The sequence below is a fragment of the Falco punctatus genome (assembly GCF_963210335.1).
Source record: "Falco punctatus genome assembly, chromosome: 3".
NCBI classification, from domain to species: Eukaryota; Metazoa; Chordata; class Aves; order Falconiformes; family Falconidae; genus Falco; species Falco punctatus.
Window position 1 is genome coordinate 113,086,950 of NC_137582.1, and position 17,107 is coordinate 113,104,056.

Genomic DNA, 17,107 nt, shown 5'->3' on the forward strand with positions numbered 1-17,107 from the left:
AGCCCCCCCGTCCAGTCCCAATACCTCCCTCTTATCCAAAGACACCACCACACGTGTGTGCCTTTTTTATTCGCATTTCAACCCGAGATGCCGCATCACCCCTAGGATAGAGAGAGACATGGGAAAGCATGGTCAGGTCAGACTAGAGGGCTGTAGATGGACCCACCCCCCTGTCGTGGTTTAACCCCAGCCGGCCGGCTCTATCCTGGCTGAAACCAGGACATCCCACACTATCAGTATGCGACCTAAGAAGGTCAGATGCAGTCAGCCAGGCAGTTTGCTATACGTGCCCAGGTTTATCCACCTGCAGGCAGCCAGGGAACCACGTCTCAGTCATGGGGTAGGACGTTTCCTCTGGACTTAAGGTCCCATCATAATTCAGCTATGAGTTACCCACTCACACTGCACCATTTTCTCCAGGCAGCATGGACGCTGCTGCCCAGACTGCAGAAATAGCTCACTGTTGCTTTACTGCGGGCTATAACATCAGCATGTTTCTGTAAGCTGACACACAGAGTCACCTGTCTGGTCTGCTGCATCACATCACTTAGTGCCATAACCTGTGCCTCTGGTCAAGCTGATGGAGTCAGGAGCAAAGAGCAACATAGCAAACAGAAAACAGGAACAAGGGGAGGGGAGAATAATGCTAAAAAAGGGCACAGGTCTTAGATACATTAAGATTTAGATATGTGACTTAGAGACCTAGAAACTTTAGCTGCCAAGACTAAGGATTCTTTCCTCCTACGTGTCGCCCTGCTTTGGATGAAAAAGGAAGGCTGAATTAGAGCTGAAAATGCTGCAGCTGCCAGGTCCTGCACTAACACCTTCTAGAGTACAGACAGATGTTTGGCAGCAATTTTGCCTTTCCTCCTAGCTCGTGGCCCAAAAGTAGGGGCAGCAGTGTATATGCTCATCCTATGCCTACAAAACCCCAGACTTGCTGGCATGACAAAAGTGTTCAGAGGACCCCTCCCCTGCCTGTGTACGCTATAGCTTTGGTCCCAAATGAGGCTTTACTTCAGGACTGAGTACTGCCCCTTTCATATGAGAACTCAAAGAGGCCCCTAAATACACTTGCAGGTGATGGCACACCTGGAATCAACTGGCAGGTTATATGTGACAGCACACAATTTTAAAAGTATTTATTTAAAAACCAAAGTAAAGTCATATACCACAGCTCCCTGCTTTCACGAGTGGAGTCAGTCTGGAGCGATCAGCTGGCTATTAATTGTATAAATAATTTGTCTATAATACATCAATACATACTTTCTATAGTATCTAAGCATGATTATTAGCTTCACATAATTTCAGCATACTTGAAAAATATTCATAAAGCCAAAATAAAACACCACTACACTATTTTCGTATTCCGCTCTTGCCCTCACCCTCTGACACACCCAAGCTCAGTTCACTAGGGCATGCAAAGCACAGATGCAGGAAAGGAGGAGTTAATAGAGAGGAAAGAACTGGATATAAACATAGCATATTTAGAATTGTAAAGGGCCACAAAGGCATCACTTTGCATGCACTGATGTCAGCAAAGGCTTCAGGAAGACCAGAAGTAGCAGAGCAGAGATGCTTACTTGTTTGCTAACTCTGGCTTCTCCCTCAAGCCCCCTAGAGTCTGCAGAGTTGCTCAGAAATTTAAGAGTATAGCCCAAGTATCCTCTTATGCCCAGCCACACTCACTGGTAGCAAACGAAAGACAAAAGCACGGGCCTGGCAGACATACAGGCACTGCTGTCCCAAGCTGCAGCTGCGTCAGTTCCACTGAAGCACAGCAACATCGTGTTATCAAAAATCTCATCCAGGAAAAGGCACTTAATGAACGCACATCGGCCCCTTTGTGTATCCAGCTCTGCTGGGCTGGGTGCAAGATGCTTTGGAGTTGGCAGATCAGCCGTGGCCGCCGTGAGCCAGTCAGGTGCTTTGGGCTGGAGCAGATTTGATTTCAAGCAACACGCAAACCTGCCAGCAATCCCTCACCACTTCAGCTCCATTCTGTAGCATCATCCTCTGGTCTAGACACCAGCACACAGCCAGTGGGAGAAAAACAGCACCTGAAATTAGAGGCTTTTGGGCTAAAATCCTCTAGACCTGTTGAGTTAAGATGTTTGCATGCTCCGGCCTGCACGGCTGGGAGAATCCTCAGGCAATAAAGCTGCATCTGGGGACCACAGGTTCCTCTGTGGCCTGAAATAAGAGTCCAGCTAAATGAAAACAAGAAGCTCAAAGCACTGATCAAGTGGTTCTGTATGATTTTGTGGCACCTGTGTTAGTAAGTTACTAGCCCTTTGTAAGCTATCACCCCCTTCAGCAGAAGAAAACATATGCCCACGTGCCACACAAAATAGCACCTCAGCTTCATGAGCATGGTAGCACTGTGCTCAGTGCTGGACTTGCACCAAAATACCTGAGCTGGAAGCATACATCTTCTGCTGGACTCACTGTGGGGGAAGCAACCAGGCAGAGTTAGATGATGTATCTAACTGCTGAGCTGTTTCCTAACTGCACCTCAAGTGAAAAATACAAAGTTGGCAAAGAACCTTCTGTGCAGAACCTACAGCACGGCAGAGTGTTTAGAATAGCCTCTTTGGCATTGAAATCAAGTATTACAGGAACACTTGCAGTAAAGGCAGTGGTGGTTTGCCCCCCCTCCCCCCCCCCGAAACAGTCAACAGTAAAATGCCAGTAACTTATAACTGATCTTCTTCAGGCCTAATTGTCTAAGGAGATACAGCTGGTACAGATCAAATGCCAGCAGTTCATAAATCCAAACACATATGGGAAAAAAACCTTTCTCCTTCTTCCTTCCCTCTCCTCCAAAAGGTCAATTGTCCTCTACCATCAGCAAAAGCACGTGAGACAAAGCATATGAGAAAAGCAAAGAGGAGACTGTCAGCATCAGAGTCTCTAAAAGACCAAAATTCAGCTGCTGCAAGTTCGTTTTTGAGGCTCTGAGGTTTTTTCTTGGTTTTAGCAGCAGCAGCGCAGACAAGCTGAGGCACCAAGGAGTGGGAAAATAAGCTGACACCTGAGCAAAGACAAAGGCTTCTTTGGCATTAAAATGGAACCACCCTTCAATATATGTTTTGTTATTTTGTTTCATCTCTGAAATTTTTCCAGTTCTGAGTCTGAAAGTCACGAACAAAGCACCACAGAGCCAGGGTTTCAGTTGTACAGCTCGGCCACAAAAAAAAAAAAAAAAAAAAAAAAAAGTAGCTTTCTGGTGTTCTGACATATAAAATTAGTTGTAAATACACTTAATTTGTATTAATCTGCATAAAATGTTTGCATGTCAATTGCAGTTAACATATCTCCCAGAATAAAAGATTTTAAATTCAGTATAGATTTGCATTTGCTGTGCCAACAGAGCTAAAATATTCCCTAACAGTATTATTCAGGCTTCACAGTGTAAACCCCACTCCTTGCCACAGTTCTGCTGGCTGCCTGTTCCTAACGTCTAGTGTGCATCCTCCCCATCCCATCCAACACTGCACTGGAAAAAAGACAAAGAGAATAAAAGAAAAGATCAGGCACAGGCACAGGAAAACAATGTAACAACAGCTGGAAGACAAATCTTTTGGGTCAGCACTGAGAACACAGAAAAGCAGACTCAGACTTTGCAGATGCTGGATTCCTTTTGTGGACAAGTAAGTAAACAACTCTCAGAGCAGCATCATTCACAAGCACCAGAATGAAGAAGGGTGTTCTGTTTGCTTGGAGGTGGATATTGCAGTTATCTGAAGGCACCAGAAACAAGTTCTAAAGGAGGACATGTATCAGAAGCAGGTTGTGTCCCCCCTTCTCATGCCAGTTGTTAAGTTACAGGCACATGGTCCTTCAGCCAGGAGCTGTACCTTCCCCTGACACAATCAACTTGGCTTATTGTTAACAAATCTCTACAGAGCTTTTGTTAGTGCTACCTTTCTGTTTTCACAATGAATACCGGTTTTAATAACATGAGCTATGAAAAGCTATGAAGTGTCTTTGTTTCCTTTAAAAAAGCTGTAATTTCACCAGCATCTGCAGCATCCAGTAGTGCCTGAATCTTTCAGCAAGAGATGCAAATACTTCACAGTGAGAGCTCCATTCTCATTATTTTAGTAGAGTTTATACATAGGAAGATCAAGACACCCAATTAACTTGTATTAGCGTGGCAAGTGTCATCGTGCTATTCTGAACAGAAGAAAATAGCAGGCCTTCTGTAACAATGCTATTTCCTCTTGGAAGACTCAAATTCAAATGAGAAGTTCAGTGGACTGCCTTGCAAAAAACAGTGCAGGATAGTCAGACTGCTTATCCTAAGGGCCCCCAAGAAATTAATCCTACAAAAGCCCAAGCAGCTGAAAGCTCCTTCCTCCTCACACAGTAACATCCAGTCATCCCAGCTTTCAGCAGAGGACCGCCAGGCACTCAACTCAAAGTCACAATTTCCAGACCCTTCTCTTCAGCAGCTTTAGCACCGATGCCAGACATCAAAAAAGAACCCCTCCAAATAACAGGAAAAATCCACCTCTATTGCCATGCAGTCCCACAGCAGAGGCTCCCACCCCTTCCTACAGCACATCCTCCTAATCTAGCACAGGTATCTATCAGCAATAAGGAAAACACTGACTGAATAAATAGTGACGTATAAAAACAGCTGACCATATACCATAGCATGAGGCTATTAGTCCTGTATTTCTTTTCTTTCTAAGGCTATAGGAGTAGAGGAACATACACATTTTTATCCATTTGTGGGTTTTATACACATGCTCCTCGGGGAGGGGGGGGTGGGTGGGTAAAAAACTCAAAACCTGCATGAAAGCAACGGCCACGGGTAGATTTGAAAATTTAGCCTAAAACAGCTGAATACATTCAGATATTCAATCAAGACACCCTGAGCTACATAACCTTTTAAAGCACCCTTTTAAATAAATTAATGAAGGTCAGTCCAAAGCACTTAAGGACGCCTCTCCATTTAAAATAGGAGTCGTAGGAGAATGGCAGAGTGAGAACATGCAGTTAAGTGATGCTACACAGTGGAAGGCAAGAAGAACCAGGTTACAGACTACATGCGGTCCCCTCCTCCCACCCTGTACACCATGCAGAGTTACTACAGCACACGTTACGAGGACTCGAATCCAGAGGCAAGTTCCCATCAGTTCGAAATTAAAATGACCAGCACCATTAGAAAACTGAAGGTGGCCTGGGCCCCATGGTGGATCAAGGCAGAGGATTCCTCTGTGCCTGGCTAAGGATGGACAGGCAGTGAGAAGAACCAGAAGGACAGGAGAAGCCAGAATCTCTTTGGCTGGAGAAGCAGAATGGGGAGGAGGCTGCATTTATGGAGCAGTTTGTGAAGCAGCTGCTGGAAGAACAGGCTTTGGGAAAGTTGTATATTTGCATTGCTGACGCAGGATTCAGGAGGAAGGGAGAATGGAGGCAGCAGGAATAGCTTCCACGGCTAGCACCAGCAGTGGAAATGCTCCAAGCAGCTAGCACAGTGGGAAGTAAGGATGGGGAAAAAAAATTATGTATAAAAGGAAGACAATATCTTCACTGCTTATCTAATTGATAAAAAAAAGAAAAAAAAAAAGAAACAGAGGAAGGGGAAATAAAAAGAGGAAAGAGAAGCACCAGTCGCAAAGAGTTCACAAGGCTTTTTTTCCTCCTTCCCCCAGCGTCACTGCTCTGGCTCTGACCTTCGGGGCCGGTATCTCCGATGGCCCGTTGACTTCCGCGTGGCCACTGCTGCGGTGAAGCCCACCAAGCAGCACAAGGACGTGGTGCCAAATTTGGCTGTGTCTAGCCAGTTGGCTGTTTCCGTCTTCAGGTACCTCTCAGCTAAATGCAGGCTCATCACTACAAACCACAAGACTGAAGCAAACGCATCAATTCTCCGGAGCCTGCAAGACCAAAAAGAAACCAAATGTGACACAAGGTAAGAGTTTAAACACCAATGAACCCCCTTGGTCCTGGGCATGGAGATGGAAGGTGGAGAGGGTACACACACTGAGCAGGTTGTGTATGTCCCTTACTACAGCTGTATCATCTGCAACCCTTCCCACTGCTGTGGCAAGTGCCCGAATAGATCAGTCCCATTTTCCACCAGATAACAGAGCTGCACAGCAAGCTTGTCATTCACAGTAATTCAAGCTTAAATTGAACGAACCAAGGGACACATCCAAAGCAAGCTCTGCCGTCTCCATCCAGCTGACTGGCAACCCAAAGAATTACAAGAAGAACTGTGCTACCTAGTACTGCATGTGCTATTCTGACAAATGTTTACCCCCTGGCTCACCAAGTCAAGGCAATGCAAAAGACCTCTGACATAACGCATTTTCCTTTAAGTGAAAGAGAAGAAAAGAGCACACCCACCTGATCCGCCCAGCTAAGAACATGGCCAACAAGCAGGTGAACAGCCCAAGGACAGCAACTGCCATCTGGTGATTCTTCCCGTAAGCCCATGCGGCACTCAGGTTCTCCACCATCTGTTCTGGGAGCAGGCGAAGCAGCTCCCGCCAGCTTGCCACTGTCACAGAAGTGTCATTTTCCAAGTCTGCAAGCGAGCTTGTGCCAGTCCTGTTCCGAATGGACGCTGGACCAGAGGAGAGAGGAGCAGGGACTGCTGTGCTGAGTGAGAAGGGGTCGCCTGACCCATACAAGGCCATCAGAACCAGGAACGCACAGCTGAGGAAGGCTAAGAACCGCAGAAATATCACCTGAGCTGGTGTGGTTATGGAAGCAGAAGAGGAGAACGAACATAAATTCTGCAGAGGAAGGGAGAAACACCTTGTCAGAAGCTGAATGAACTGTAGTAAGGTTTTGAAACGGTGCTTTATGAAACACTTCCAGACTGTATGGTTTACTGGACAGTTTTAATGAAGTCCTTTCTTAGTCTCTGTACTGGGCTTGACACCACACAGGATGCTGTAGATGTAGCAAAGACCAACAGCAGATCTATGAGCAGAAGCCAAGGACAGGCAGGGCAGTGAGGCAAGAAGGTCATAATTCACCTCCCATCATTCCTCTTTCCCCCCCTGCCATGTACTCAGTAGGTTCCTGCACTGCACCCATAAATTTGCTTCCGTACCTCCCCTTTTCTGCCTTTCCCACTATTTTCCTGCCACCGTTATTATTATCACATTAGACTTGCTGGTGTCATTCGGTACAACTGCCAGAAGGTGAGAGGAAAACCTCAAACTAATGTCAGGAGCATCTGTGGCAACTGTCCTGTGCTCTTCTAAACTTCTGCTGTGCACCCAAGCTGCTGGAGTTAAGAGAGCCTGACGGCCACTGCCTTCCTTTCCTGGCAGCAAACCCAGGTGCAGAGGTACCTCATTCTCTGCACTTCCCCTTAATTTCCCACATCTCCCTCCCCGTGTACCTGAGTAGGGGACTTGTCTGTTTCACGGCATTTGAAATGGTGGCTAAGCAGCAGCGCCCGGAGCTGCCGATTCTGATGTTTTATGTAATACTCCACAGCAGCCTGGCATGGACGGCACAGCTTGTAGGTCTGCTCCAGATGGTGCTTGTATACCTCAATCTCCTCATCATATTTGCCCTGGTGAGAGAACAGGAGAGAAAAATGTAGGTGAGAACTGCAGGTCCCTCACCAGTTACACTTGGTAGTGACATGCAAGCAAGGTGTGCTTCCAAGTCTCCAGAGGAACAGCCCCCTGAAACCAGGCCTGAACAGTGACCAACCTGGAGGCCGGCTATACAACCAGCTTCGCATACAGCTGACCCAGCCTCCATGTCCTAGCAGAGACAAAACAGCTCTTGGAGAAAGCTGCTGTGGCCCAGTTTCAGGATGTTCGATTCCTGTGGCCTCATTTAGCTGTCTTTGTGGATACCTTACGAACCCAACACAGAAGATGATACTAAAAACTAGTACCGCTCTTCCCCTCCTCAAATGAGAGGGCACAAAAGACCTGTTGCCCCTTCACACCACCGTGCCGGAGAGAGACAAGCTCCCTCCAAAACTCCAGCCCCAGGCTCAAAGGCTGTCATTGTCTTAAGACCTTGGTGAGATGAGCTCCATAAATCATTAACAGCACTCATAAAAACAGTGAGTAGGGCCCAAGGCAGGTTTTTCAGCATCACTACAGTGGACCCATCACTTATCACAGAGGGTTCTAGGGCTCTTCTAACTCCACTCCCAGCCTCTGTCAAGATCCTTACACCAAAAGCATGCAGATGAAAGCAGGCAGCTTCTTTGGGAGAGGGAAGCAGAAGATGCATTTTAGCTGCCCAAGGGCTTGCTGCAGTATTTTCATAAGCTCCATCTGCCGGAACCCAGACGGAATCGCATGGGCGAGAGCAGCAGCAGCAGGCTCACCCCTGCTGGACAGGCCAGCAATGCTGAGAGGCTACTGCTGCCACTGACACACGCATCTAACCACACTGGGCAACACGGTCCCGCGTTTCTTAGCTGGCACAGACACTGCGGTTCGCTGAATGCCTGAAAAAGGGCCAAAGGCTCGTGTTACTTGAGCTAGGGGATAGGTCTGGCAAGAGGCAGGGACTAGAAATAAAGCTGAGGAAAGGGAATCAGCTGAAGATGTTCCCATTAAGCATGACCAAATTTAAACCTGTTCTCTGGGAGTCATCCTGATTAAACTCATTACAATTACACAAAGCAGACTGGATTAGGCAATCCAGAAGATTCATGCATCCCACTACAGTGCCATCATACAACCCCAAGGCTTGACCATGGTTGAAAGCTAAGGAGTGCAGCACTGAATTCTCTGCACGAAACTTTGACAATCCATAAAACTGTGAAGGAGAAACCCTGCTATCCTACCTCCATGCATACTAAGTAATGGGAAGGCCAAGAGGCTGCTCAGCAGGAAATCCTGCTGCTATAACTGTAAAATCCCTTTGCCCTCCTAGGAAGAAATGCCTAACCACGGAGATGATGTGGCTGCACAGGATTCCTCTCCCGCTCCACTAGTAAAAGTGGAGCAGCACAGCCAAGGCCTCAGGAAAAACAAAATCTATTAAGGCTTCAAGGTGACGAGTGGGCTGTTGTGCCTGCCAGATCCTGTAAGTTCAGCTGGGTCAGTGGTAAGTACTGGAGTTGTAAGCTGATCTCGGCAACATGCATGTTAGGTTTTGGGCTCAAGCTTCAACTTCCACTGTCTATCTAGAACAAGCCATGGTAATCTGGCTTTGGAGTAGGATCAGGTAAGTTTGCAACACTAATCACCAATCTCTGCACTGCAGTGCCACATACTGCTTGCAAAGACTACTGGAGCATCATTCCATAGCACACCGAAAAATTCCTATCTCCCCTGCTTACTAGGCTGCAGGACAGATTAAGCAGAGCAGGAATAGCAGATACACACAGGGGAGTGCCTTAACAAACATTTTCCTGTGAGGTCAGTCCCTAAGGAACACTTACCTCCTCCCTTGGTGAGAATGAAGCCAGCTGTTTGATCTTTGTGGTTTGATGGTTGTTGCATTTCTTACAAAGCAAAATTTGGCTGCTCACCCACTGCTGTGGTTTAGTAGGATCACAAAAAGTTGTACCACCCGACACAACATGGTTAAGGTGTTCCATGTATTGAGCAGGGATGGGCTTGTTGTAGTCTCCATTCTGACAAGAAGCAAAAAGGGTGGCAGGAGGGAAAGCAAACATCAGATTGTTAAATCAAAGCCAGGTATCCCCTGGTTGCTAACAAGATGCCCGACGCTCTGTCAGGTGCGCTATACTTCATGCATTCACCTATGTAACAAAAGTAGTAAGTAAAAACAAAAACACCAAAAAAAAAAAAAAAACCACACAAACCAGAAGAAAAAACTCTTCAAACCACTTCACCTCTTCACTGCTCTGTACACCTATTGCAAGCAGCTGGTGCTGGTGGATTCTGGCTTAAGACAGGCTTTATTTATTTAATACCCTAAATAGAGCAATTCAGCTGTTCTAAAATACAAAACCAGAGAATTGTTCCATATATTTAAAATAATAATAATTCTTAAAAGATACTGGTGAAAATGTCAAGGCCCTTTTTGCCCTTTGAAGCAAGAGGGGAAAATTTGTCTTTATCATTCTATGTCAGCACACCCCAGCACAGTGGATTCTTTCTCAAATTTGATCAAGTGATCAGCTGCTAAGTTCATAGGTGTGCAGTACAGTGCTGCCAGCTGTCAAAACACTGGGTATTCATCTGCACTGGGCCTGCACCATCTTAAATGAGGAGCAGGGTTTTCCCGCAACCACTCTGCCACAGGGCATGTGCCTCCCCAGCCACCCTTCAAGCCATTTGTCACTGTACCTCTTGGAACCCATTGTACTGCTCACAGTTGGGGCAATCCCAGCAGTTGCGATTCCCATACGGCACTACCGTGTCCTGATTGCAGAACCAGCAGTTCACCGTCACATGTGTGGGCTTCTTCCTGTTAGGAAAGGAAATGTGTCAAGCATAAACACTGAACTCAGCTGACGTACAGGGAAGTGACGGCTTTCAAACAGGGAAATGCAGGAGAGGCTGGAATAACAATCAGTCTTCCCATTCAGTATGTTAAAGGATACGACTCAGAGTAGTCATTTTGGCAATGAAAAGATGGACTGTTAAAGTAGAAATAAATTCTGCCTGATGCTCCTATCTTTGTGCTAACACCGTGGACATGCCAGAACTTTAATTAAACAACCTCATGAATAACCTCACTGTTTTTCAGAGGTGTACTGGGGATGCAAGCCCTGTCCATAATCAGCATTGTTACTATATGCAAAGGGTGCAGTAGCTGCTTACTTACTACAAAATGCATTCATAGAATCCTTCTTAATACACAGGATTTTGGGAGATGGAAGTTACAGTCCACAAGAACTGCATATGGTGGTACTCAGAAACCCAGAAAGCAGGCACATGGTTACAGTTTTATGTGCCCTGCTTGTTAGAAATTTTTTCAAGGACAAACGTCTATCAAATTATCCCAAAGTTCAGGCACTGGAAGTAGCTGTTTCTTCACAGTTTTAGATACATATGGAACTGAGGAATTCACATGCCTTCCCCAGTTTTTATGCACTGGAACTGATGAGATAAAGACTAGAGACCTGGATCTACGAGCCCCTTGTTTTTTAAAACAATCCTGTTAAAACAAGTCACTACAAGAGGACAGCTGTGACACGGCCCCATCACAACAGATTGTGACAGATGTTTGAGCAAAGAACTTCAGTGGCCTGGACCCCTGAGCCTGCGTGCTGACGAAGGTCTGTATTTGTCTTGAAACTTGGTGCAATACCCAAGAGGAAGCTTCCTGGCAGGTCAAGGCAACACAGCCCAGCTGTCTGGGTTGATCAGAACCAGGCCCAATCACAGCTCCAAGGCAGGGCAGCTGTCCAGGCAAAGCCCAGGCAGGGACTGGCTATGGCAGCTATGCAGGCAGACGGATCCAGCTGCCACCAGCCCCATTTTCTGCCTAACCACCAAGGGGTCAGCTGGCTCCCGCTGGACAGCAGTGAAAGCAACCGAGCAGGGAGGCTCACTGAGGGCCTGGAAAGCAATTAACAGCAGCTGAATTGCTCACCAGCTGAGAGTAACTTCTCCCTGCTCTAGGAAATGTTCTCTGGTGCTACAATACTCTGTAGCAAAACATCTCCTGAATGCTGCAGGAATGTCGACTGGCACCCTCCAACTGAATGGGCAGGTGGTTCTCTCCTTAATTAAGCTGGCTTCTTTCTCAGCCATCACCTTTATAGCTGGATGCCCACAATTGAGACTTCTTCCCTACTATTTCAAGGCCATGTCTTGAAACTTGGCTCATAAAATATGAAACCCCCAAGTGATGCTTGAGCATCCTGTTTAAGTACTAATGACAAGGATAAGCTTGAAAGCACCAGAAAGAAGCCTAAAAAGCCAGAGTGCACCAAGGATTCCCTGCCAGATGCTGAAAGAAAATGGCTGGAGCTACTAGGGTGACAAATTCTTATCTCAAAATAGATGCATAAACCCACACCCCTCTTAAAATGAATACTGGCTGCTCAACTTTCTTCAGTGCCAAGGGGGCTCAAAACAGTAAGTGATCCAAGCTAAAAATACCACTATTGAAGCTGACAGGCAAAAAAACCCCAGCCCCCAAAATCCAAAAAAACTCGTAAACCAAACAGAAACCTAAGCTGCTCGTCCAAATTACCCACAAGCTACCAATGTTGAAAAGCCACGCAAACCATGTGTTAAAGCAGCCATAGGAAGGGTGGACAGCTACGCCTGTTGGTACTAGTTTCATCTCACTATCGTAGGTGTAAAGGCTATGAAAATATAACATATAGGCTTCAGCACATTAACCACCAAGATATAAATTCTACTGCACCTTCAGCATGGACTTTTGATAGCAAGCGCAACCTGAACTCCACCCTCTGATGTAGGTTATTGCACGGGTCCAGGTACTGTAGAAATTGCTACAATCCCACCCTCATGCCACTGTAGCACCATCCTCTGGCACCCATGGAAATAAGACAGGCCACACTTCAGTCTCTACCTGCCACCTTAACTTCTGTGACATGACAGAGTAGGTAGAAGCACTAATTTCAAGGACAGCACAGAAATGGAAAGCACAGGCCAACAATTATTAAAGCATGCATGCTACAAAGCAAAAAAGGGACCAATGCCAAACTCTTATCTGAGAACTTGCTAGCATCAAGAGACCAAATCCTTTGTATACTCAAGACTTTTCCATCTTTCCTAAACAGGATTCCATTTCCCACTCGAGGCTGAGGAAGCGCTAGCAAGGTTGAAACAGCAGCCATTTATTCTCAAAATGTATGTAAAAGAAATTGCTAAATCCTGGATTACTTGGGTTAAAAGCAATAATCCTTCCTTTTGTGAACTTATAATCTGTTGCCATAGAAACAGTTGCAGAAAAAAAAATCGTAAGTTCCCAACCTGCTGGATGCAAAAAAAAGAGAAGAAAAAACAAAAAAGGTCAATTCAGGCAAGAACATGTAGGTAGGGTGTTAATTTTCTAGTAGTTGGGCAGGACTTTAAAAACAAAAAACAAGTACTGCATTTGGAAATGTACTCTCAAATAGAGATTTAATGACTTTGGAACTATATACGCCGTGACTGAATTCAGGCAGCAGCTGAACATAATAAGCTAGAGCACACACTGCTTCTGAAGTCAGACATTCTGTTATGAGACAGACAACGCAAAACTAAGCATTTACCATGTGCTGAATGCCTTGCAAAACACTAGGCAAATCATCCCTTAAGGAGTTCATAATCTAACACTGTATTAACTTGAACTAGCTTCACTGGACAAAGAACCACCCTGCAAAATAAAACCTGAGCAACAAGAAGTGACTGAATGAATTACTACACAGAGAGATTCCATTAACAGATGACTTCCTGTGTCAACTCAATATGTAGCCTGCACACCCATACAAGCTAAAAAAAAATCCCAGGTTGTTGTTTTTTTTTTTTAAACAAACTGGTTTACAGGTAGAAGATTTTTGTCTAAGACGCTGGGGGGACACATATCTGGAGTAAACTCAGTTACGAGATCGACATCTAGATGTCTGATACTGCTCAGACGTGACAAAATATTGCTTTGTGAGAGACTATCAGACTCTTCTGCTAGCAAAAATCAGACTGCAGGTATACCCACTGACAAACACTGTTGAGCAACTAGTTTGCGTCTCTCATGTAACATAAGAGGGAACTTGCATTCCTTCCAAATCCCAACACTCTCCACTAGTCCCCATTTATACATACATTTAAGGTCACGCTTCAGTCCAGACTTTTAATGGATTGCCAAAACAACAGTCTCCCTGGTAAGTGCAGGTCAAATCAGTTACCTGCTAATAATAAACTGGATTTCTAAATATTTTTATTTACATCTATTCCCCCCCTTCCTTTGCTGCTAGGTCAGAAGGTGAAGATGTTTGGTTTTTCACATTCTTAAGAGAGGCCACAGGTGGACGTGCAGTTAGGTTACCCTCATCCTCTGCCAAGGATTAAAAGAAAAAAACCCAAACAGTTCTCCATTGAAAGAATTTGAAGCAACACTCCACTCTGGCAAGTGGATTACAAAGCCATTATACAAACGCCTGTGGCAGCAAATCTGAAGGAAGAAACACTAGGAAGGGGAGCTCTTTTGCACAGGTCAGTTTTGATCAGAACACCATCTGATGGCAGTTGGATATAACCAAGCTGCCAATGCTCCAAGCTACAGACCAAGCCCACAGCACAGTACGGCCAGGATGACCCAGTCAAGAGGAGCACATCAAACCTGATACAGACCTCAGCTTACGGTTAGGAAGCTCCTGGGCAGCAGCACACCGAGCTGCCGTAATTCCCAGTTGTGCCCGTGTCCATCACCTGTCACTGAAGGGGTCTGCCAGTGCAGACCCAACACTAACCCCCACTTTCCAATGTGAGAAAAACACATCACAGCTATCTAGATTCCAGCAGGCCAAACTGTATCATAGATGCATTTGCTCAGAATTAGCAGTTGTAGACAGCGTTGAAGATTTAGCCACAAGACCAGCTTTCTAGTACAGCATCATAGGCTATAATGCAGCCGATCCTTTCCCAAGAGTCAGACTTGGTGTCCTCCTAACAGCGACAGATGCTCAGCAGACCTGGGTAGGGACGTGGACCCAGGCATAACCACCTCCTGTGCTGTCCCCCTCAAAGGCTGTCTTCTATGAAACTGCAGCTTTCGCAACTTCTAATAGAGAATACCAGCCATCAGGGCAGGACCCTCTAGAAAAGGTGCCTCGTTTTGCCATGTCTGTATCCATGACTGGCTTCTCAACTAAATGAACTAGCTGCACAGCAGCTCCCGAGTTCCCACCAACCTCTTCCAGAGCGAGTGATGGCTTATCTTGACTTCACTTGTAGATGGAGCAACCTCTGCCATCACTGACCCAGAGAATCCCCAAGGAAGGAGACTCTCATGGGGTGCTCTCTGTTGGCACTGACATGTCAGTAGCTAACCATCAGAAGGTGGAAATGTGGCTACAGCTGCTGGTTTAAACTCAGCCACCCAACTTCCAACAGCATGTAACAAAGAAGTAGCCAAGCCGTGATCTTGAAAAAAGACCACAAAACATTTCAAGAGGTTTTGTATCTGGCCCAAACTCACAAGGTTTAAGGAGTTCCTCTGCATATTCAGGCATCAGATCTTTTTTCTCCCTGATACAAAAAGCACAGGCTTAGATGCTGGCACAGTTACAGCAGTGCAACTCCACATATTGACAGTGATTCCAGAACTACTTTCTCTGCTAAATTGTTCTGATCTATTTTATTTCCCTTTCTACAGGGGGTGGTAAAAGCATCATGCTAGATGCGTAAGTGCACTCACACTGAAAATGGAGCGAAGCAGAGCTGTATCGTAACGTTAACACCACAGATAAAAGCAGCAGCATGTCTGTGGATTGCTCCCTTATAAAGCTGTCCTCCTTGATGACTTTGGAAGATACATTTAACTAAGGCAAAGTAACACATCAGGTAATATCAGAACAGTACTGAAAAACACAAATACATAGCCTCAAAGAATTATCGAGGTCACCTCCTGGAAATATTTACAGCTCACCAGCAGTTTTCAAGGGCTTGGGAATAAACGATTTCCATTCTAGAGACCTTCTGATGAACTTAATGCGAACCAAATCCAATCTCTTCCCTCACAAGACATGTTAGCCTCAACTGGGTCAAAGAACTGCTGCCTGCTTCACTGGGGATTGCTTTAGGCCACTAGTATTCCTTAGCTGCCCTAAAAATGCCAAGTCTTACACATGGGCTAATATGCCACTGATCATTTACCTGGTTATATAAAGAGCAAATGCTTTAGAGCAAACCGGAAGTATTTCGCCTCGGATGCAGAAACAAGCTTCTATTTCTGAGTGCTAACCTGAAGCAAACCTAAACACGTGGAGCCCTTGGGAGCACCTTTTTCTCCGACAGCAGCACTCGAGAGCCGAGCGGCCTGCTCAAGTCTGTTCTGGTCTTATTCCGTGTACTCCTACGTTCATCCCAAGCTATGCAAAATCAAAATCAGTCCAACTGAGCTTTACTCCTTTTATGAAATCTGTGTCCTGATTTCTCTCCTGGTACTTTTCGAATTTTGTTTTCTATCGGTCTGTTCTAAAGGTCAGGAATGCCGCCTGCAGCTAAGGAGCGGAAAGACCAACAGATTTCGGTCGGCCGCCGGTAACGGCCTGCACTAACGGCGCGGGTGCCGCCCCGGCCCGCACCCCTCCCCGCCCGGGGCCCGCGGCAGCGAAGCCCGCCCTGCGCCGCCTCCAAGGCGCCGGGAGCCGAGGGGTGCAGCCCCGGCGCCCCGCGGCTCCAGCTCCAGCGCACGACCCCGGCCCCGCGGGTCGCTGCCGCCCACAAAGGCCCGGACAGGCCCCGGGGACGCGGCGAAACGCGGCCGGCCGCTCACCCGCCGGCTCCGGCCGCCGCTGCCAGCTCGGGGAGCTCCCCAGCGTCCGCGCCCCGCCGAGGGGAACGAGCCGGCCGCGCCAAGACCAACAGATTTCGCTCGCCCGCCGGTAACGGCCCGCGCTAACGGCGCGGGCGCCGCCCCGGCCCGCAGCACCCGCCCGCCCGGCCCCTACCTCCGCGCCAGGCCCCTACCTCCGCGCCAGGCGGTACAGCAGCAGCCCGGCGGCGGCGGCGCAGACGGCGGCGCCCAGCCCGGCGGGGCAGCGGCCCAGCAACGCCGCGGCACCCTCCATGCCGGCCCCGCGCGGGCCCGCCGCCGGCAGGAGCACCTCGGCGGCGGCGCTTTGTACGCGGCGCGGCCGCCCCCCGCCGCCGCCCCGCCCCTCGGGCCCGGCGGGGGCGCGCGCGTGAGTCACGGCGCGGCGCGAAAGGCCGGAGTCGTGCGGCGGCGCCGTGAGTCAGCGCCGCAAAGGCCGAGATCGTGGCCGCGGGGGCGGCCCGCCGGGCTGCTGCCCTTCCGGGGGCGGGGGGCTGGCCGTCGTGCCTGGCCCGGCGCCGACGGGACCCCGCGGCTGCTTGCTCCGCGTGCCTTTTTTTTTTTTTTTGGCCTTTTTTCTTTCTCTCCCCCCCCTTTTTCCCCCCTATTGCTTTTCACTGCCCCCTTTTTTTTTTCTCTTTCCTTTTTTCCCCTTGGTTCCCCCCCCCCCCCCCCAGCTTTTATTTTTCCTCGG

At 47.5% G+C, this 17,107-nt stretch overlaps 1 protein-coding gene across 2 annotated transcripts in view; it reads right to left on the reverse strand.

The window, feature by feature from the left end:
* Positions 1-16,957, reverse strand: part of TMEM201 (transmembrane protein 201) — a 29,279-nt gene extending 12,322 nt beyond the window's left edge. The window contains exons 1-6 of one of the 2 annotated variants that reach the window (XM_080377936.1): positions 16,569-16,957; positions 10,266-10,386; positions 9,392-9,586; positions 7,373-7,549; positions 6,364-6,755; positions 5,688-5,891 (exon numbers count right to left, since the gene is read on the reverse strand). In XM_080377936.1, the coding sequence (XP_080234062.1) occupies positions 5,688-5,891; positions 6,364-6,755; positions 7,373-7,549; positions 9,392-9,586; positions 10,266-10,386; positions 16,569-16,669 (1,190 nt within the window). In that variant the 5' untranslated portion in view covers positions 16,670-16,957. The remainder of the gene's footprint in view (positions 1-5,687; positions 5,892-6,363; positions 6,756-7,372; positions 7,550-9,391; positions 9,587-10,265; positions 10,387-16,568) is intronic. The other variant, XM_080377937.1, reaches the window with a different exon arrangement.
* Between the last annotated feature and the right edge of the window lie 150 nt (positions 16,958-17,107).